At 41.8% G+C, this 20340-nt stretch overlaps 1 protein-coding gene across 1 annotated transcript in view; it reads left to right on the top strand.

Annotated features, from left to right (window-relative positions):
• The window catches only part of LOC122563064 (ethanolamine kinase 1-like), a 49917-nt gene that overhangs the window by 19060 nt on the left and 10517 nt on the right, over positions 1–20340 (top strand). Inside the window, exons 3-5 of the mRNA XM_043716427.1 lie at positions 6202–6342; positions 11811–11953; positions 19545–19628. Of these exons, the coding sequence (XP_043572362.1) occupies positions 6202–6342; positions 11811–11953; positions 19545–19628 (368 nt within the window). The remainder of the gene's footprint in view (positions 1–6201; positions 6343–11810; positions 11954–19544; positions 19629–20340) is intronic.

The raw sequence follows: 20340 nt of genomic DNA, 5'->3' as shown, positions 1-20340 counted from the left end.
TATCTCTGTAATCCCTTCATGCCCTCAATCTCCAGAAACTTAAGTTCTGTCTTGAGTCTACTGAGTGACTTTTTTTTTAACTTCCACAGCTTTCTGGCAGGAATTCCAAAGATTCACCAGGCTCTTGACCTCCTTCAGTCTGTGCATATAGCTTTTTCAGCTGGATGTTGATAAGGAATGGCCAGAATGTGTTTCTTTTATAGTCATCCAAGCCATTTACTTGCCCAAAGCTTGAATGTTGAGGAAAGAAGGATGAGGCCTGTAATCAGCTGAAAACCGAAATCAATGTTGTACCTTCTGCTTTCAGTGGCTTAAAACCACTCCAGGCGGTGTCTTGTCCCCAGGGCTGAGTGGCTACATTCTGCATTAATCTTTAAGGAAATGATTCCTGTCAATCCAAAATTTTGTATTCCCTCACCTGCACATTCATGGATCTAATGTCTCCTTTTCCAGTTTTTCCTCAATATCTGTCCTGGCCTGTGCCTGACATTCACTATCTTCTGTGGAAACAGTTAAATCTAAACTGTCTCCTCTTAATCTGGAGTTTGAGCCCCTGATTGTGGATGTTGTGGCAGTGTGGTCTATCTAATTGCACATCAACTTTTTGATTAATTCAGAACTTTGGAAATCATCATCACTTAAGATTGCTTCTTCTGAAGCCAAAGTTCTTCAACTCCTCCAATTCAGCTTGATCGCCCTTCCTGGGGAATCTCCACTGTCCAAATACCCTCTGTGGTAGAGGTGCCCAGGCCAGAATTACACACTATGCTCCAGACCTGGCTGTCGTCAGGGCTTTGCACCTTTGCATGTTGGACTTTAGGATGTCCTCTCTCTCAAGAGGTAGAGGTAGGTGAATTAAGTGGTGTTGGCTAGTTTACTGAGCCCAAACTGATCTTGCATGTGCTTGCTTTGGTCACTTGCTTTCTTTACATAAGACAAATTGATTTAGAAGGGAGTCAACTGGCCCCATGTCCATGTCATCTTTTGTAGACCCCACTCTTTGGCTCTTGCCCCATATCTCTGCAACTTGAATTTCTACAGGATGTGTTGGATCTGTTTCTACCAATCATCACTTAATTAAAATGATCATTCTCTGCTCGTGTCTTACAAACAGGTTTCCTTTTGACACTTACAAGCACAGTCCATGTTTGGCTGACTTTCATGTTTCTCACTTTTGCTGCCCCATCTCCACTCCCGTCTGCCTCAGTGGGCAGTGCATTTGGCTCTGATTCAGAAGATGGTGGGTTTGAGCCCATTACCTACTTGCCAAAGGATCACCGTATTGCAGAAACTCCTGCCCTTCAGGAAAGTAAAAAGTGAATGTGAGCTTAATCTCAGGACTGTAAACCTATGCTATTGGCATCATTTTGCATCACAAACCAGCTGTTCAGACAGTTGATCCCCTGCAGGTTTGATTCCCTTTACCTGCTAAAGTCATGAAGGCCCTGCCTTCTCAACCTCTTTCTGCTCCTAAAGTGTGGTGACTCTAAAGTTAAATTCACCACCAATTGTGTGTCTCTCAGAGCACTCTGTGGTCCCCTTGGGTTATAGTGACTTTCAGATAAAATATTGTAACCTGAGGTCTGTCAGTCCTACTTGGAGGAAACCAGGAAAGTTGTCTGACTACATATATTTCAACAATAACTCCATTAGGTATAAATTTTTTGGAATGCCTGGAGGATGTGAAAAATACTTATAAATATGTTGTTTGTCCCTCTTTTCCATTTTGTCCTAACCATTTAAGTTTGGGGAGCATGTCAATATGCCATTGCTTGGTCCAAAGGTCCGGTTATGTACACAAATCTGCAAAACTGCACTTCTGGATCATTTTATAAATAACTGCTGACCCACTTTGTGCTGCATAACCAGTCATGTCGACCAAGTTAGAATAATGTTGATTATCTTTTTTTTTTGTTTAGTTGTCATTTGACTAAGACTTTTCCAAACACCTTGTTAAAGGCAGAAGTACAAGGTCCACAAAAACTAAATATGGGAAAGTTCATGTCCTTTAGCACGTGAGGATCAGATGGCGTCAGTAAATTAAAGACACTGGTTATTCCAAAAGTTAATAGTTCAGCTACTCTGGGTACTAGTTGCAGTAGGTTCTTTCATATTTGCTTAATATCAACAGCATTGGTATGCTGCATAAGTAACTTTTTGCCTATTAGCTTATTTAACAGCTGCCTGGTTCCAAAGCCCAATCATGTTCCCATGACCTTTAAGTATACCAGGCAAGCACTGTTAGAATCAGTCTATCATAATGGTCATGCTGAGCTGTAGCAAAAACTTTAATTTTGTTTTGACCCATTATTGATTTGTCATTAAGGTCATAGAGCTGTACAGCATGGACACAGACCCTTTGGTCCAACTTATCCAAGCTGACCACATATCCAAAATTTAATGTAGTCCCATTTGGCCCAAATCCCTCTTAAACCCATACTATTCATACACCATTTAAAACCCATCTGGATGGGTGTAATTGTACCAGCCTCCTAGCAGCTCATTCCATTCACTCACTACCTTCTGCGTGGAAAAAGTTGCTTCTCTGGTCCCTTTTTAAATCATTCACTAGCTTGGGGCAAAGATCTTGCTATTCACCCTATCCATGCCCCTCCTGATTTTTATAAACCTCCTAGAAGGTCACCCCTCAGCCTCTGGTATTCCAGGGGATACAGCCTCAGGCTATTCAGTCTTGGTGAGGGTTTGAGTACCATCTGTGTTAAAACACCAATATAAGTGGTTTACATTTCTTTGTCTATATCCAGATGTGCTTTTACACCCTGTTACCTGTGGTGTATTTTTTCATCTATTAGTCATCCACATTTTCCAGTTGATTGTGGTTTTTTTTGCATCAAAGGTGAATGACATCATGTTCTTTTGTTTAAAGGTCTCATCTCCCAGACACTACCACTGCCCCACATGTGCCCTTATCCTAGTTTTTTTCTTTCTACATCCAGTATCATGCCTACACAACTGAGTTCTTTTTTACTTAACAATTACCAGAAAAATTGCCCATTTTTCAAATTAGCTGGTTTATGTGGAGGGGAAAAAAACATTAAAAGCAGTGGAGATCACCAGCTGAGAGGGAGAGAAGCAGGGGGCCACAAGCAGTTTGTGTATGCTCACGTGGTTTTTTTTTTTTAAAAACCCTAAAATTGCTAAACAGGACTGTAGGAACACCTTCTGATTTTTAAGAGGAAGACTTGATGCCACCCCTCCCGAGATCCACTGGGAATATGTAATGCATGTTAACCTTTGTCGGGAATGCCCATCTTTCTAAGATTTTTGTTTATTAGAAACCCATTCAACTTTTTTTGCTCCAACGTAAGAAGAGTTCTTGTAAATACCTGGCATGGACTGCCTTTTGGGCAGTACTGGCTTAGCCTTGTCCCCTCTTCCACTGCAAAGATCTCCCTGATCATCTTGTTCCATAATCAATTCAAACTTTTTTCCTTTACACCCACTGTAGTTATCAGCTGGCCAACCCATTATATTTTTTTTTAAAAACTGAGCTAAGATTAGTTCCATGTCCAGCAGTTTTATTTTTAATTCCATTCAAGGGCTGTGAGTGTTCCTAGCCAGGCCAGCATTCATTGCCTATCCTGAATTGCCCAGAGGGCAGTTAGGAGTCACCATACTGCTGTGGGTGTGGAATTACATATGGACCAGACCAGGTAAGGGTGGCAGATTTCCTTCCCTCAAACTTTTTAAATGGCAATTAGGCTAGCTTTTTAATTCCAGATCACTTATTTGAATTCAAACCTCCCCATCTGGCATGGTGTGATTTGAACCCAAGTCCCCAAAATGTGACCTAAGGGTTCTGGATTACAGGTCCACTGCTGTTATCATTACACCACGATGACTTCTGCTACTGTTTAGAGTCCTATAGCATGGAGACAAGCTCTTTGGCCCAAACTGGTCCACACCACCGTGTGAATATATTTAACTGTAACCAACACCCCATTGCCACCTTCCCCAAAGGGATTTAGAAGCTTTTCACTTTCCTTTTTCAGCTGTTCTGACTCTTGTGCTTTTTTAAAAATCTTCCTGACTTCCTACTGTTTTTTTTTTCTTCTCTCTCGTTCTGTTTTAAAACTGCTGAACTATTTTTCCATCTCTCTTGTCTTTAACAGTCCACAAAGTGCTTCTAATATTTTGTTCTACATGAACCATGTGTTAATTCTTCTTGTTACTTACTTTGTACAAATTTTCAAAGGACCATCTTTTCCTTCAAACTATGCAAGTTTTTTTTATAAACTCTCTCAAGCTGTGCTTAACCAAATAGGCTTAGGTTTCTTTGACACAATTTTTTTAAATTTATTTTTGTTTTGTTACTTTTCCCCCTCCTTCATAGGCAGTTTAGTTTGAATTCAGCCGTTTCTTAGTTCAAGACTTGGGTGAGGGGACAGTTTGCCTATCTAGCCATCTCTCAGTATCTTCACATAATTTCTCTTTAAATCTTATCAGGCTTACATGTCCTACGTTCAGCATTTCTTGCTGTAATAGGCTCAGATTTGCAGGAGGTAGTGGCAATGTCACTGGACCAGAATCCCAGGCCAGCTTTATGGGGACATAAGTTCACATTCCACCATAGCACATGGTGAACTTTAGATTCAACAAAATATCTGAAATAAACTAGCCAACAGCAGCCACGTGGATTGTCACTAAACACCTGTCCGGTTTGCTGTTTCCTTTTTGGAAGGAACTCTATCTTCACCTGATCTGGTCTACACAACTCCAGATCCATACCAATGTGGTTGACTCTTAACTGTGCTCTGGGTAATTAGAAGTCATAGTCTTAGGATAAGTGGTAGAAAACCTAAAACAGAGGTGAAGAGAGATTACTTAATGTGGCAATAGGCCCTTCGGCCCAATAGATCCACACCGACCCTCCAAAGAGCAACCCACCCAGACCCATTCCCCTACATTTATCCCTTCACCTAACACTACGAACAATTTAGCATGGCTAATTCACCTAACCTGCACATTTTTGGACTGTGGGAGGAAACTGGAGCACCCGGAGGAAACCCACACAGACACATGGAGAATGTGCAAACTCCATGCAGAGAGTCGCCTGAGGTGGAAAATGAAGCTGGGTCTCTGGCGCTGAGAGGCAGTAGTGCTAACCACTGTGTTACCGTGCCACCGAAAGGGTTTAGAATCTATGGAATTTGCTACTCCAGAGTGCAATGGATGTTGAGACAGTTTAAGGAGAAGTTAGACAAATCTTTAATTGGTTATGGGGCGGAAGCAGGAACATGGGGTTGAGAAGCATATCACCCAAGATCAAATGGCAGAGCAGACTCTATGGGCCGAATGGCCTAATTCAGCTCCTGTATCTTACGATCTTATGAATGGGCAATAAATGCTGGTCTATATTCCATGAATGAATAACAAAGATTTCGAACCGAAGTAGAGTGGATGGTCTGAGTCTACTCTGCTGTACTGCTAGTCAAGGATGGAGTGACTTTCAGGGTCATGGATCTCCTCCTGGATTTGCCCAAGGGACTGAAACCAAAACCGGATCCACGATGCATCCATTTGAGGCTTTCGATGGTTTCTCTTTCCATAACCACTTATGCGACTTTTCACCAACAGTGGCCATGCCAAAACTCTGTTGAGTGCCATACTCCAAAGTTCTCTCCTTTTCTATTGCTCTTTTCTCTCCTATCAATCTTTCTTAAAATCTGACTCTGTTTTCCTGCTGGTGTCCATTTTACGTCTTGCATCTCTGTAATTTCCTTTTTGCTGTGCTTGGAGCGTAATCCTTTTATTCAGCTTGTCTGATGGTTAGGTAACTGCTTTTTGTGCAGTCTTGCTGTGTGCAAATTGGCTCCCATGCCTCAACACTGAGGATACTTCACATTTATAGATAAATCAGAATACTACAGGTGCTGGAAATCTGAAATAAAAACTCAACTGACATGAATATTCAGCAGGCCAAGCAGCAACTGTGGAGCGAAAGGATTAATTTCTCAGATGAATAACGTTTCATCTGAACTTTTCCCCAACATGGCATTACTGTGAAAAGTACTATATTAATGCAAGTCCTTTCCTACAGCAGCACTTCAGTGGGAAATTCACAAGTCAAGATTCCTTGGATCAATCCATCCTAGATTCGCAACATAAATAGGAAAGTGTGTCTAAATGCTCTTTGGGACTGATATGTTTGAATGACATGTGCCTTCTATCTCTTTGTAGGCTCATAGCGACAGAGCTAGCAAGGATTCATTGCATTCACGCCCACAATGGTTGCATTCCAAAACCCAACCTCTGGGTGAAAATGCGCAAGTACATGGCTCTCATCTCATCTGAGTTCACACCAGAAGCTAAAAATACCCGGTATGTGCTTAACCATGATGGTTCATTGAAGTCAGCCAGACTAATGAGACAATAAGAGATGTAGTCACTCTGTTAGGCCGATTGTGAATTCATTCTGTAACTACTGATCTGAAAATTATTCCAGATGTGTGTTATGTTACACATTTTAGGAACAATGTTTTTTCAGATACTCAAACACGTTTTTGCTAAATTGGAAAAGAAACCATGACTTCACTATTTTCATGCAATTTGTGTGTTAATATCTGCTCAATGCCCTGAAAAGGCTGCTGAGAACATTGTGCAGTTTTATTTGGAAGACTAATGATAGGAGACCAGTGTTTGCTCCTTAATTGAGGTTCCTGACTACATCATTTAATGAAGATCCCTCAGGATAAACAACAATTTATCAAGGTCCCAGACAGTTTTCAGCATCGGTTGAAACGTAGTCTGGTATCCACACCTTCAATGAAGAGAAGAGTGAGGCAGGTTGGTGCCATGATTAAACACACATACAAACCATGTAGAGAAGTGAATGCACAACACTGTACAGATAGTGTACAATTTATCACAAATGCTACTACTGAGTACACAATCATAGTACACATTAAACAAAGTGTCTGTTATCCTATAGAGATCATCTCTTCACTGTGAGGTCTTGTATCTGAACAGATTTGGAATCAAAAACCAATCTAATTACTTATAGAAACTGATAACTTCACTATGTAGCCTTTATCCCTCTGAATACTTAATAGCTTCTTATAGTCACATGGTGCAAATTCTTTAGTCTGTTGAATAAACATTCTATATCTCTGTATAGTTAATCACTAGAACCTGTTGCCACTGAACTAACAGTGACTTTGCAGTCAGTCATGGAATGTAATTAGTGAGAACTATGGGAGTTCAGGAAAATGATTTTTTTAGAAAAATATGGGAATCTTGAGTGGGTGGTTATAAAATCTGCTTTAATGCATTACTCACATTAATTAAAATCTTTTTATGTTTTCAAACCTTCATTTACCAACATTGAAGGTTTTGGATACTTAATAATGAGAAAGCTGTTGTGGTTCTGTTCGCCGAGCTGGAAATTTTTGTTGCAAACGTTTCGTCCCCTGTCTAGGTGACATCCTCAGTGCTTGGGAGCCTCCTGTGAAGCGCTTCTGTGGTGTTTCCTCCGGCATTTATAGTGGCCTGTCCCTGCCGCTTCCGGTTGTCAGTTTCAGCTGTCTGCTGTAGTGGTCGGTATATTGGGTCCAGGTCGATGTGTTTGTTGATGGAGTTTGTGGATGAGTGCCATGCTTCTAGGAATTGCCTGGCTGTTCTTTGTTTGGCTTGCCCTATAATGATAGTGTTGTCCCAGTCGAATTCCTGTTGCTTGTCGTCTGCGTGTGTGGCTACTAAGGATAGCTGGTCGTGGCGTTTCGTGGCTAGTTGATGTTCATGGATGCGGATCGTTAGCTGTCTTCGTGTTTGTTCTATATAGGACTGCACAAAACACTATATATTTGACTGGGACAACACTACCATTATAGGGCAAGCCAAACAAAGAACAGCCAGGGAATTCCTAGAAGCATGGCACTCATCCACAAACTCCATCAACAAACACATCGACCTGGACCCAATATACCGACCACTACAGCGGACAGCTGAAACTGACAACCGGAAGCGGCAGGGACAGGCCACTATAAATGCCGGAGGAACACCACAGAAGCGCTTCACAGGAGGCTCCCAAGCACTGACGATGTCACCTAGACAGGGGATGAAACATTTGCAACAAAAATTTCCAGCTCAGCGAACAGAACCACAACAACAAGCACCCGAGCTACAAATCTTCTCCCAAACAATGAGAAAGCTGTTGATTCATAAGGGTTCACAAATACTTTCAGTTAATAGGCTTCTGTAGGTGTGCACTTTGAGTACTAGCTTCACTCCATCTCCTGCTTTTAAGGTTTGCAACAATCTATAGGTTTGTGCAATCTTTTCCTGATTAGTAATGTTGCACAAATGGAGCAGTATTATCGCCACATCATTCCTTGCATAAAGCCAAGCTGCTTTAGCCACAAATCAAGGTGAACATTTCCAGCAGCTGAGAAAAGCAGTTCATGGGTTAGGTTTGTTTTTAATTCCAATGGCCATAACCTTGATTAGAGAATTATGGTTTTAAATCTGTTCTGAAATAAGACTGCATTGACCCAAGAAATCATCTCTATAGAATGACAGACACTTTGTTTAATGTGTACTGTGTGCTATGATTGTGCACTGTGTAGTAGCATTTGTGATAAATTATACACTATCTGGACAGTATTATGCATTCACTTTTCTACATGGTTTGTGTTTAATCATGACACCGATCTGCGTCACTCTCCTCTTTTGTTGAAGAAGGTGTGGTTACTGGACTATGTTTCAACCAATGCTGAAAGCTGCCTGGGATCTTGATAAATTGCTGTTTATCCTGAGGGATCTTCATTTAAATGATGCAGTCAGGCACTTCCGTTCAGGAGCAAACACTGGTCTCCAGTCATGGGTCTCCAATCTGAGAAAACCAGAATAGTCAGCCCATAAAGTCTGTGAAGGGCTTTTCCTTGCACAAGATTCCTGATCTAACCCCACTCACTTGATCAATCCTCAAATTTGCTTAATGTTCCTCTTTGAATCCATAGAATTGATGGACATTTTTTTTTCAACAGTTGTTTATGTCAGCTGCTAACGAGAGTTTTGTTTGAAGCACATTTTTGTTGGGCGTAAACAGTTAACCTCCCTTTAATTTTCTTTGGGGGGATTGTTATAAAATTATGCTGTTTGTTATTGTGGAAGTCGTCCTAGTCCCAGAGGACTGCAGGCTCCTCCCTCGTGTGTGCACGTGTGACAGAGAGAGACTGGTGGCGGGTTTAGCCTGTAGGTCACCATGCTTTGGGCAAGGACCAACTTTCGTGGTGACCTCCGCTAGTCTGGGAACTGAGGAAACTCTGGCATCTCTGTATCGCATACCGGCAACGGAGTCAACTGACCTCTCTCACAATTGCTGTTTGCTTCATCAGATCACCTCATGCTCTTCATCACATATTCCCCTTTCAAATGGAACAAAGTACAAATCGTTCTGCTGTAACATACGTTTCGTTAACGCGAATTCGCTGTAATACGATTGACGAATTGGGGCGTTGTTTCTAAAGTGCAAACTTTTAAAAGCTGAAATGTGATTACATCGCTAACACTCTAAGCACTGTTTCTAAAGCGTGATTTTTCTATAATGTGGCATTACACAACATTGCAACCTTCGTGTTAAAGAAGAACTCACTGTACTAATCCCTCAAGATTTCTGTGACTCATTCTCTCTAACATGCAGCCTCCAATACCTAGAACAACCTCAGGCACCTAAGCATGGCAACATCAGCCCCTCCAAGCAGCACTCTATCCTCATTTGAGGATTCCTTCATCGTCACTGGGTCAAAATTCTGGAATTCCCTGCCTGCTGTCACTGTGTGTATACTTCACATGATGAGCTAAAAAGGCACGACATGACCTATTTGACAGCAATAAGGGATTGCTGCTAAATATCAGCTTTGCCAATGGCATCCATAGACTGACAATCAATAGAAATTTAGGTGTTGTTTTGTCATATATGTAAGCCCTCTTGCCACATTACATGCAAATGAATCTATCCTGCAGCTTCCTTTTATGTAGTGGTATGCTTCCTAAATCCAAGTACCCAGATTGGGAGCAATATTCTGTGACCAAATTGAGGGTTAAATTCATTATTACCTTCCATTGCTCTTCTGTTCAGATTTTGTGACCAGTGAGTGGACTGTCCCACCTGTCTGAGTGCTGCCAGTCTTTCACCTCATGCACCTTTTGTATGTGTTGCAAATTTGATCAATGTTGCTCCCTCAACTCCTAAATTCGTATCATTCATGTATATCCAGCTGAGTGCTATCTGACAAGATCAAGGGACAGCCATGAAAAATGGGGGCCCCCAACCCCAGATTCTTCCCTCCTTAATTGTAGAATCCCTACGATGTGGAATCAGGCCATTGAGTCCACACCGACCCTCTGAAGAGCATCCCACCCAGACCCTACCCCGCCTCCCCTAACCCAGTAACACTATTTCCCATGGCTCTTCTAATTGATCTACACATCCCTGAACACCTATGAGCAATTAGCATAGCCAATTCATCCTAACCTGCACATCTTTGGATTGTGGAAGGAAACCAGAGCACCTGGAGGAAATCCACATAGTTTGACCCAAGGACACTGAGGCCAGCTGAGGAGTTGCACAGCCTCTTTTTATTTCTCTAAACCTGGGATCTTCCATATCATTATACTGCATGTGCCCACTAATCCACCAGGCTGGATTCTTAAATGAAGTAGCGATGTTCCAAATGACAGGAGAAGTCACAGCCTAAGGATACAGGGTAGGCTATTCAGGAGTGGGATGAGGAGAAATGTCTTCATCCAGAGAATGGTGAGCCTGTGGAATTCTCTGCCTAAGGAAGTTGTTGAGGCCAAAAAAAATTGAATGTTTTCATAAAGCGATTAGATCTAACTGCTTATAGAGTAATACAGCACTTAAACAGGCCCTTCAACTCAACCAGTCCATGCCAACCACGTTTCCAAACTAAACTGGTCCCACCTGCCTGCATTCGGCCCACATCCTCCAAACCTTTGCTGTTTACATACTTTTAAATGTTCTGACTGTGTACCTGCATCTACCACTTCCTCTGGCAGTTCATTCCACACATGAAGCACCCTCTGTGTTTTTAAAAAAAAAAAAAAAAGTTGCCCCTCATGTCCTTTTTTTAAGATTTCCTCCTCTCACCTTAAAAATATGTCCCTAGTTTGGTATTCCCTTACCCTATGGGGAAGACCCTCTATCTATACCCCTCATGATTTTATAAACTTCCAAAAGTAACCGCAGCCCATGCTTATTGTTGGTGCTCCACAGTTTTCAAAGTGAAATCTTCTATCTGTACACCCACATTATCCAGCCATTTAGATAGTTAGATATAGTTCTTCGGACTAAAGGGATCAAAGGTTATGAACAAAAGCAGGAACAGAATATTTAGTTGGATGATTAGCCACGATCAGATTGAATGGTTGAGCAGGGGCGAGTGGCCTACTCCTGCTTCTAATTTCAATGTTTTCTTTATTTAAAGCCAACAGCAAAGACACTTGCATGAGAATTCACAAATGCTAATTGTCAGCTACTTATTGACGACAGGAATATGGGTGCAGTTTTATCATGAATAAAGCACTACGTTATGTCAATTAAAAATAAACTGTAAAATGTAAAGCCTTTATTTTCAACTATTTTTGCAGCATAATGGGCTCATGCAAGTCACAAAGAAGTAGTGGCCATTTCCTGGGTGTCCATAACAAGGGAGGTACCCTGTATGGAAAGGGTAGGGGCAACAGAGAAATGAAATCCAGCAAGATCTTGACAAACTTGTCCCAGGTTTTACGGGGTGCATTTCTAAACGATTTTAATTTTGGTTTAGGATTCAGAAGAAGGTGCCACCTTTAGAGACATTGGAGAAGGAAATGGTGTGGATGAAGAAGTACCTGTCAGAGCTAAACTCCCCCACAGTGCTCTGCCATAATGATCTGCTTTGCAAAAATATCATCTACAATGAAAAGGAAGGTGAGGACCTGGAGATGGAACGGTTTCATCCCCTTCCTGCTGCACCCTGGCACACGTTTTCATTCTACTCTTTTTAAATAAAGCGCCAACTGTGTCAATTTACAGGAATTGGAGTGGATCACTAACCTGGGACTGGATGCTGAGCCAGTTCCCATAGATACTTGGGACAGTGCCCATGCTCTGGCCGGTAATTATCATTAGCAAGTCTCGTTTGGCGTTCATTTAAACGATCCCGGGTTGTTTTGTGTGGTAACTGGGTAATTTCTCCTTTTATTTGGGTCATCTTTATTTACAAATACATTCACCGATTTGTGTGCATTTTCTGTCTAGTTGACATAACTTCATCAAGGGTTTGTGAAGCTGTTGTGAATAGATTTTACTTTGAACAAATAAGATAATCGCCAAATCATTGAGAGGTTCTCAGCTTGCCATTCAATAATTGCCGACTTAAATATGGAATAGAGTTTGAATCCTGATCCTTTTGAGTGTTGTCACATGATGTATCACATCCTACTAGCGTACCATGCTGCAAGTATTTGTATTTCCTTGAGTGATCTGCCTTGCAGGTAGTCGTGCCCTCACACGCTGCCTGCATTATGTTATCTCTGCCATATCTGTTTACCACACATTCAGTGTCCTACCAGAGATCATCATCACATGAAAGTAATCTGACACTAGCCGTGATATAATAACTAAGCTGTCACTACTGAGCTTGCTCCGGCTGCTACTGTTTCTACATATCTCCACGCTAAACTGAAGGGGAAAGTTGGTACTATTAATTTAATATTTGTTTATTAGAATCTTGCTGTTAACGGGTGTGAGGTTGACAGTAAATCTGTGAATGTGCAGGCTCTGAGTGAATGTGGGGTAGCTCCGGTTGCTAGGATTGGCTGTGGGATAGATAGTGACCCTGTGATTGGCTGGCTGTGGGGCTGACAACAATTCTGTAATTGGCTGTGGGTCTGGCCGTTTATAAAGAAAATTACAGCGCAGGAACAGGCCCCTTCAGCCCTCCAAGCCTGTACTGATCCAGGTCCTCTATCTAAACCTGTCGCTTATTTTCTAAGGATTTGTATCCCCCTTCTACCTGCCCATTCATATCTGTTGAGGTTGACCTTAAATGATGCTATAATGTCCACTTCTACCACCACCGCTGGCAACACGTTCCAAGCACCCATCACACTCCTTTTCCCCTCTCTCCTTGAACTCATGACCCCTAGTAATTGGGGCCCCCACTCTGGGGTAAAGTTTCTTGCTATCCACCCTGTCTATACCTCTGAAGATTTTGTAGACCTCAATCAGGTCCCCCCGCCTCCCTTAACCTCCAACTTTCTAATAAAAATAAGCCTAATCTACTCAAGCTCTCTTCACAGCTAGCACCCTCCATACCAGGCAACATCCTGGTGAACCTCCACTGCAACCTCTCCAAAACATCCACTTCCTTTTGGTAATGAATGTGGCTCCCACCTCTATCAGCGTAAAAGACCATTCCATCTGCGACTCCCTCGTCAGGTCCACACCTCGGAGGGGGCCCCCCCACAGCCGCCCTCCAGCCCACATCCCACTCCTGGTACCTTCCCCTGTCACAACAGGAAGCCCAAAACCTGCGCCCACACTACTCCCCTCACCTCCTTCCAAGCACCCAGGGGATCCTCATCTCACATCTGTGAGAGTAAATAAGTCTTTATTCTTCTACTGTCTTTCTTTCAAATTTGAAGCTAATTCCAATGCCACAAACTGATCATCTAACATCCAGAGGAAACAATGGTACCTGGGGTTACCCCCCCCAATTGGTATGGGCCAAACACTGAGTCCCTGGGGAAGTACAGAGGAGATTTTATTCATGTTGCCTTGCACAAGGTTATTGTTTTGAAGCTCTAGATTCCAATTAATTACTGCCATTTCTGGTTATCAAAATGTCTCCACGTTGGGTAGAAATCTTGAGCTTTCAAATTTGCTAACTGTTTTAAAAATGTGCAGCTAATGTTTAAGCTAAACATACAGGAAAGTGAATTTGTGATATTGTAATTTGGAATTTCTGAACTTTGTCCAAAAATAAATGTCTGGATAATCTATATTTTGTTGTTTTTGGGGGATAATAAGAGGTGGACTAGGTTTTAGCAAGTTTATGTTTATAGGTGCAAGGCTAGTTTTTCTAATTAGGAGAAAGTGAGGATTGCAGATGCTGGAGATCAGAGCTGAAAATGTGTTGCTGGAAAAACGCAGCAGGTCAGGCAGCATCCAAGGAACAGGAGAATCGACGTTTCGGCCATGAGCCCTTCTTCAGGAATTACATCTTCTAATTAGTTATTTGTATTTATGTTTACCACGGACTAGGAGTTAGACAGGTGGCAGATGAGATATAATAGAGAAGTCTATAGCAATGCATTTTGGTAGCTGGGATAGGGAGAGTCAATATAGACTTAATGGCATAGTATCACAGTGTTTAGAGGAGCAGAGGGACCTACAGTGCAAATGCCTTGTCTGTTGAAGTTGCCAGCACATAACGAAAGAGTAGTTAGCAAATTATTTGGGGGCTTGGGCTTCATAAATAGTGGCATTGAGTATAAGAACAGGAAGATCAGGCTGAAGCGTTCTACAGCTGTAGTTGAGCTTCACCTAAAGTATTGCATACAGTTTTGGTCATCACGCTTTCAGAAGGCACTATTGGACGTCGAAGATACAGAGGAGATTTACCAGATTTTTCATAGGATGGAAGCTTCTAGTTTTAACGTTTGGCTGGAAAGTTTGGAGTGGTTCTTTTGAAACAAAGAAGATGGCAAGTAATGCTGCCCTAACTGTGGACACCCACATCCCCTGAACAAAGTAAACAAAACACTGACTGGAGAGTTGATGGAGGTGTGCAAGATTATAACTGGCTTGGATAAGGTAGACAAGGAAAAACAAAACTCCAACCACTAGCTGATGGTGCGAGGACTAGGGAACACAAATTCAAGAGTTTGCTCAAGAGATGAAGGGGAATGTGGAAAGGAATTTTTTTAATGTAGCCTGTAGTAATGATCTGGAAGTCATTGCCCATGAAACTGGTGGAAAGGGAGACAATAATTGATCTTGAAGGGAAATAGGCACATGAAGGAAATACACTTGCAGATATGAGTATTGAGTGTCAGACCGGATAGCTCCAGGGAGCCAGCATGGATGTAATAGTGTGAATGAACTTCTGTGTTGTTGTGAATCTGTGTGACTCTGTGAAGTTGCTGCCGCATTCTGTAAAGCAACACGTGTCAATCCTGTCCTCTAGAGAATATCATGCAGAATGAGTGTAAAGTGTAGAGTTATGTATTTTGGGAAACAGTGCAAAGTACAGCTGTTACTTTGCGTAAAGGTTAATTGAATTACCTTTATTGTCACGTGTACTTAAATGACTGAAACGTTTACAGTCACCACATTACAGGCTACCTTAGGTACAAAGGTACTTTAGTATTGATACTTAAAATCAAATTCTTAGGAAACAAACAAATTAGAAAAGTAAAAGAATAAATAGTCCGGCATTGTAGTTACTGTATTAAAGTGCATTATATTATTAATTTTGTCAACTACTGAATCTGTATAGTTTGCAGATACATTGCAGTGGATGTTTGTGAATTACTGATTCATTTGTGTGCATTAGAGACAAGGCCAGTGTTTATTACCCATCCCTAATTGCCCTTGTGACAGTTCTCTGAGGGAGTTGGCTCAACTGTGAGCTACTAGCCTCCACATGACCCACCAAATCCCCGAGATGAGAAAACAATCTCCACCTTGCCCCCCCCCAGTAAATCACCAAGAGCCCATTCTCCATGTGTTTGCTGTGGACAAAGGATTAGACTCTGGGAGACAACAGAAGCACCTAATGCTTTCCGTTTCCAATCTCCGCTCAGGTCATAGGGTGAGGATATCAGTATGGGGATGACTGCACAAAAATAGAGATGAGCCCATTCACCTTTATTATATTGGTGGTCATGTGGTGTTGGAAATATATGAACATAGAGTTCAGTTCTGATAGAAAGTTTCTTTCTCTGCAGGTGCTCCCTGATCTGCTGTGTATTTCCAGCAAGTTTTATTTATTCCATCATGGGATGTGGGCATCGCTGGCTGATCCCATTTATTGCCTATCTGTGATTACCCTGGAGGAGGTGGTGGTGAGCTGCAAACCACTGCAGTCCATTTGGTGTAGAGACATCTGTGAGTGTGGGATTCCCAGGGTTTTGACCCTTTGGCAATGACTGGGGAATTTCTACAATTCTGACTTTTCTGAAGATATCCTGTTTGTTTTGAATGCATTATTAAGTTTTTTTTATATATGATGAACACTGTGAATGATGTGGGTTGTAGTATTGGCTGGATGGCTGGTTTGCAATGCAGAGTGACCCAACAGCATGGGTTCCATTCCCACGCCAGCTTGGGTTACTTTGAAGTATTCTCCTTCTCAACCTCTCCCCTCACCTGAGGTGCAGTGACCCTTGGGTTCAACCACCATGGGTTCTCTCTCTCTCGCGCACGCGCGGTCTCTCTCTCTCTCTCTCTCTCTTTCTATCGCGCGCGCGCTCTCTCATGTTCTCACTCTCTCTTGCCCGCGCACTCACTCTGTCTCTGTCCGTCTCCAGAGAGTGGTCCTCTGGGACTGTGGTGACTTTGGCTTTACTATTAGCAAAGGCAGCTGATCCTTGATATGCCAAAAAGGGCTGAAGAAAAATTCATAGCTGTATTCAGCTCGCACCTACACCCCAGACAGGATACCTCCTCCCCACGATTGAAATTGTTATGCACTGAATCAGAAGAATTGTTGTGTATATAACTTCAGAAAACTCCCCAGTGAATTTTATTTTAAAATAAGAAGCCTTGTAATAAAAGCTGTTTGAGCAAAGCCGGGGTGGAGCAGAATGGCCAAAAATATCAATGGAAGCTGAATAATAGTGTGACTAAAACCTAGTCTTCTGATCGAAGGGGAGGTCCATATTGAAGCTGTCGGGCTTGTAATTTTGTTAATAATACAGAAAAATATTCTACTTAAAAGTAATTTGAAGTGGGAGGGGCAAGATGATATAGTTGCAAATAACACACTTGACAAATGCAGTGTGCGCTATTTTAGATATGAGGTGTGGCTCAGCTGGTTATCCAAGGTGAAAGTTCAGTGTCGTACAGGGGACATTTTGCACTGCAGGATGGTTTCTGACATGGTGGCGATTATGGTTATGCTGCTTTGTATTTGCTGTTGTTGTTCCTCTAGATATTAGAGACTGCGGGCCTTGGCAGGCGTTATTAAACAAGCTCCACTAAATTGTTGCATTGCACCTTGAGATGCAATATGTTGGTTACTGCCTTTTTATTTGGAAAATTCTATTATGCTCTTTGCAAGGGGCATGCATTGAAACATCGAAAAATTTACATTTGTATCAGATGTCTCAAAATGCTTTATGACCAATAATATTGTAATGTCAGAAATGCAGCAGCTAATCTTGACATCATGATCTCCAACAAAACAATTTGATAATGGCCAGATAATCTGTTTTAGTGTTGTTAGTTGAAGGATAAACATTTGAAATGATGCTGTGGGATCTATCCCATCTATCAATGGGCACAGGCAGGGCTTCAGTTTATTGTCTCTCCTGAAAGTTGGCATTTCTGGAGCGTTAGTCAAGACTGTTGGACTTGGGTACTTGAAAAGGACTTGAACCACTCGTGGTGACTCAGAGGGAGGGCACTGTCCGTTGAGTTGATCGTTTAACAGGGAGCTAGTTTGCAAATAAGCCATGGAATCAGCTAGTCTCTATTAATAACTACTTTTCCTCTTTCTTTAAGATACTGTTATTGTCTTGCGAAGGTAAGTTTTCTCTCTTCTGGGTGGCATCTAAATTTAAAAATTGAATCCGAATGATCCTTGCTGTTTTGACTCAAAGTTTAATCCTCACTAAGTACTTAAGAAATGTATTCAACATACCTCCACTGTCTGCCTCCGATCATCAGTGTATCTTTGCTATCATGATAGTAGCAATTCCTGCCAGTATACTATACCGTGAATAGCCTCCCTCCTTATTTAACTCAGTCAAGTCCCCTTTCTTTGAACCAGCAACGCCAATGTTCAACCACTGGAGATCTGGCCTTGGTATAGTTTTTGATTTATTATTTTCACATATACCTAGGTACAGTCAAAAGTTTTGTTTTGTGTGCAGTACAGGCAGATCATACAAAGTGTATTTGGTTAAAGAACAGAGCGAGGAATACAGTGCTACGGCTGCAGAGAAGGTGCACAAAGAGGGAGATCAGCATGAAATTTAAAATTTGACAAGTCCATTCAGAAGTATAATAACAGCAAGGAAGAGGCTGTTCTTGAACTTGTTGATACATGTGTTTAAGCTTTTATATCTTCCCACTTTGTACCTTTTTTAATTTCTTACTGTCCTGCATGGCTCAGTTCGTTCACCTCTCACTCTGTGGGTTCAACACTCATTCCAGACATGTGAGCACCACATCCAAGCTGATAGTCCGGTGAGGGAGTGCTGCAGTGTCAGGCAGAGTGCCACATTTTGGATATTCCATTAAACAGAAGCCTTATCTGCCATTACCCTAGCCCAAGCCCCCTCCATCTTGCCCAGATCTTTTGTGTTCATGGTGGTGATTGTAGTTGTGTTCCTATGTATTTGTTGTCTTTGTTATTCTGGGTGTTAGAGATTGCAGATTTGGCAGGCGTTATTGAAGAAGCCCCACATACTTGTTGCATTGCAGCTTGAGTGGCAATATGTTTCCGTGTGGTCACGTTCTGGAATGTTGGTTGCTGTCTCTTCATTTGGAAACTTCCACTCTCTCTCTTTCCCTTTGTATTTCTGTTTTTCTCTTTTTTTTTTTTTATTCTTTCTCCCCTCTTTAATCTATTTCATGCTGTTCCATGCCACATCTCCTCCCACTCCATCTCTCCCTCCTAGTCATTTGCGATTTGGGAATGTGACAAGTGAAATTATGTCATTGTGAGGGGGTGAAAGTTATTACACTAGACTAACACTGAGGAATAAGAACTTACTTCAGCACTGAAAAATAAATATAGATTATTCTCTACATAACCGTCCCCGCAAATTGGCATTCTAATGAATGTGAGACAATTCATTCTGTGCACTTTACCCTCATTATAATCCATCAGCTATTGCAAATATATAAAGCAACAGTGTGCTTGGAGTAATTTCAAATTTATTCTCAATCAAAGCAGTTTTGCACAGGGCTTGATTGTGGGATGGATTTATCATTTTATTGTACCGGTGATAGTATGTCTGAGCAGAGCTGAATGACCCAATTAACAAACCAGGGGCTCTTTTGTGCAGTGATAGTGCCTCTACGTCTGAGCTAGGAGATCCAGGTTCAAGACCCACCTGCTGTAGAGGTGCATCATAATACATCTGAAAAGATGATTAAAGAATATCTATAAACAAGCCATTGTGAGTTGGAGAAGTGCTGACTCTTTTTAAAAAGGCAGCAAAAGTGTTATATTTTCCAATCTGAACCCTGTTCACATTTTACAGTGCCTGACATAATGGATTTGATTGTTCTCCTCTGTGCAGCCTTGCTGTGGTATTTACTAATTTGGTTATTTATTTCTCAGGTTGGGTGAAATTTATTGACTATGAGTATTCTGGTTATAATTACCAGGCCTTCGATATCGGAAACCATTTCAATGAATTTGCAGGTGAGTGTTTAGTAATCTGCAACTTCCCCAGGGCTAGGCTATTCAGGAACGATGGTGGGCAATGATTCTCCAGACAAAAGGCTATGGAAATCCAGCAATCTTTCTCCCTGTCCCTTTTGTTTGGGCTGGTAGTCAATTTAAAATTTCAAAATTGAGGTTGCAAGGAACATAGAGCTTAGAATATTGATACCCATTGGTATCATTTCATCATTCAACTACATGATCGCTGAACTTTTACCTGAGCATTATTTATTCTATTATTCACACAGGATGTGGGTGTTGTAGACTAGGTTAGCATTTATTGCTGATCCCTAATTGCCCTTGAGAAGGTGGTGGTGAGCTGCTGACTTCTTAAACTGCTGCTATTGATGGGCAAGAGGAAAGGGGCGTGTAGATTCAGCTGCAAGACGTTAGGAAGGGAGTTATAGGATTCCTTCACCCAGTGATGGTGAAGGAATGATGATGCCGTTCCAAGTCAGGATGGTGTGTGTCTTGGAGTGAACATTAATGTATCGGTGGTGTTCGCAGCTGGTTGTTTTGCCCATTATCCTCATATCCTTTAAGAACTTTTATGTCGAGAAGTCAATAATTTTTACCTTGAATGTACTCAGCCACAGCCTTCTGGGATACAAGATTCCAGGGATTCATCACCATCCGAGTGAAGAAATTCTTCTTCTTCCCAGTCTGAAGTGGTCTCCCTTTGTTCTTAGGC

This window comes from Chiloscyllium plagiosum, chromosome 26 (genome assembly GCF_004010195.1).
Source record: "Chiloscyllium plagiosum isolate BGI_BamShark_2017 chromosome 26, ASM401019v2, whole genome shotgun sequence".
Taxonomy (NCBI): Eukaryota; Metazoa; Chordata; class Chondrichthyes; order Orectolobiformes; family Hemiscylliidae; genus Chiloscyllium; species Chiloscyllium plagiosum.
Note: the sequence above shows the minus strand (reverse complement) of the source record. Positions and strands in the feature narration are given on the sequence as shown.